The 2886-nt window shown below is 39.4% G+C and overlaps 1 protein-coding gene across 1 annotated transcript in view; it reads right to left on the bottom strand.

Moving 5' to 3' along the window:
* Positions 1–726, bottom strand: part of KCNG1 (potassium voltage-gated channel modifier subfamily G member 1) — a gene marked incomplete at its 5' end in the record, with an annotated part of 2311 nt that extends 1585 nt beyond the window's left edge. The window contains one exon of the mRNA XM_082773010.1: positions 1–726. This exon is cut by the window's left edge and continues 30 nt beyond it. Within this exon, the coding sequence (XP_082629136.1) occupies positions 1–726 (726 nt within the window).
* Between the last annotated feature and the right edge of the window lie 2160 nt (positions 727–2886).

The raw sequence follows: 2886 nt of genomic DNA, 5'->3' as shown, positions 1-2886 counted from the left end.
GGTGCTGATGGATAAATTCACTGCTGTAATAGTTACAAATAAAACAGACAAACAAGCAAACACTTTCCCAGGGAGGCCAGACTGGGGTCTTTCCACCATGTCTTGTAACTTTCTCATGCACAAGCCAATTTTTGTCTCCTCTAATGTTTCACCTGTTTCATTTTCTATGAGGTCATCCTCCCGTTCATTTATTTCAGTAAGCTCCTCCATTTTTTGCAGATACCTCCTTTTACAACACCAGTCCAAGTTGTCTTCCTCAATTCCCCAGTAGAGCAGCTCCTCTTGGAAAGACAACGCACACATCTCCCGCAGGAGCCGAAGTTTTCCAACCCGCAAAAAGGTCAGGATTGTCCTGAATGCTCCTGGGTTGCGGTCGAAAAAGAATTCATTACATGTCACATCGTAATCATCACAGATGTTTAGTATGTCATCAAAATTGTTGCAGAATTTTAGCTGTCCCAAACGTGTCAATGGGAATTCATCAAGCGTGGTCCATGGGAGCAAATACTTAATGCCCCCTACGTTTATAATAATATGATGCTTCCGATCATCAGGGTGAAACCCTTTCAGGAGATCCTCCTCAGGATGAATTAGCTTGGCTCTTTGGTAAAAGACTCCCTTAAGGGTTTCTGTTTCTGGAAAGAATGTGTGGTTGAAGGAAGTATCTGAAGCACAGCTCAGGGCACTATAGTCATAATCAGAATTTTCTCCAGGTAGAAGAGTCATCTTGGAAGGTAATTTCACATCACTTCGCTACTTCTGCAAGTGTCTTCTGGAATGAAAAACAGATATATGGGTTTAGTGAGTGAGTGGTTGTTTTCGAGTTTGGAACAAATGCAGTGACTGAGGCTCAGAAACATTTATGGTTGATAAAATAATTGGAAAGAAATCAGCAGTGTCTGAGTATGGTCAGAAAAGCTTTCTGGCGAGGCTCTTTTTGTCCAGTCAGGTAGAACTGACTCCATTTACTGACACTGGGGAACTTTTGTCTCAAATGCTGAGGTCTCAGTTCCCAGTGGGTACAGAGGGAAACCAGGAATAATTCCTGCATGTGACAGGATATTCCAGCTTCAGAAAGGAAGTGTCAAAATTATGATAGTATCACGTAAGAACATAGAATTCAAGTGTATTTTTTAGAAAAGGAAATTATGTCTTTTTTATTTAACATTACATGTTAAAATCTTAATTATTTTAGTTCCCATTAAGTATATAGAAAAAAAAAACAGAAGTCAATTATGCTGTAATTAACTAAATACTTTGAAAAACGGTTACTATAAGACTAATTTCTAAAAAGCCATATGGAAACAATTTTGGAAAAAACACTTCTATTGATGATCACATAAAATCTTTGTATAGAGTTTACTCATTTAATGACATGGCAACTCCCCTTTCACTGACTCATTTACGAAAGATTGTTAATAAATACATGAGAAATACATGGTTTCTACACAAAAATTGGAATATTATTTCAATTACAATTGGCACCCTAAACACAACAATAGGTCTTTGTTCTAACATTGAGTAGTAGCTGAGAACCAAGGTGACTACCTCCAGCTGTGATTCTAAGAAACCAAAAAATTCTTAAGATGACTTTGAAAATCAGATTCAAATTCTGCTCACACAAAACTAGTATGAAGTCTGTGGAATGCATGGACCACAAAGCTCAAATTGGTATAAAAAACAGGTACTGGAAATGTTAAAAGGTTTTGCCTCCCTGATTCACTGCAATTTAAAAGTCAGTCTGAAAGTCTGCTCTTGCTCAGGAGAATCGTACAGCCCTGCTTCTAGGTCTTCCATTCCCACAGTCAGCTACAGCTTTATGCAGTGTTTAATCCTTAAGCACAGAACTGTTGTTTTCAGAAGCTGGGGTTTGTAAACCACATCACTACAGCTGCACTTCAGTTTAAGAGCAACAGGCTTTCTTTGCTGCATGGGGGCTTAAAATAATATTTTCAATAAAATACTGTCTCAGTCCTGCTCCCAAACTTCCCAGAATTACTCTAAATGAAGCAGTTCCTTACATACTCTTACAGCTGAGCTTTGGATGGAGTTATGTGTTTTGATTTTTTTTAGTGTGTATACTCTTTAGTACAAAAAGAAATCATTAATTTACTTACCTTTAGGGCCTGTGGTAGGACTGTGGAAAAAGAAAGCCTACGGGAATATACAAGAATGGACAAGGTGTGATTCAGACCTTTCAAGAGCTGTGGTTCCATTTTCTGGCTGTTTTGGCAGAGGTAAGCTTTGTCATCTTGCTGCTATCCCAAAGTGGGATCTCTGTTGCTATTGCTAGTGATTTGAGATTGGCTGTTTAGAGGGTTAACCCACTCTCTGCTAAAATCTTAACTATGTTCAGCTTTCAGTACCTTATCACTACGTACTTGTTTGTATCACTGAGGGGCCCTGTCTTTGCTCCAGAATTATAACTCTTGGGAATCCCCATGGCAGGCAATGGGCAATTCTAAAACTTCCAAAGGAGCTTTAGAAAAGGAGGGTATAATAAACTCAAGTAAACTTCTAGATTATTTAAGTTTGTGTGTTGTCTCAAGAAAGACTTAAGTGAAGGCGTACTGATCTGCAAGTCCTGTTTTATGAACGAACATTACACAAAATGCAGTCGTACTAAAAAGTCACTGTCTAGAGAACTCCAGCCAACGCTGGGATTATCAGCGGAGCATCACGACAAACAGTGGCACTCTGCCACTGCCCACTGCTAAAGCTGCAGGGCTCAGATAAATGAATGGATCTGAGGAGAATGACAGCTGGATCACATAGTGCTAGCTAGAGCATGTTGAACAGTGCAAGCAAGGAGCAGTTGAGCTTGTAATTACCCTGACTTACAGTCCTATCACACGAAGCACTCCTAGTGACCTAAGAGCTGGTCTA

The sequence above is a fragment of the Aythya marila genome, assembly GCF_965140915.1.
Source record: "Aythya marila genome assembly, chromosome: 16".
In the NCBI taxonomy this organism is placed as follows: Eukaryota; Metazoa; Chordata; class Aves; order Anseriformes; family Anatidae; genus Aythya; species Aythya marila.
Note: the sequence above shows the minus strand (reverse complement) of the source record. Positions and strands in the feature narration are given on the sequence as shown.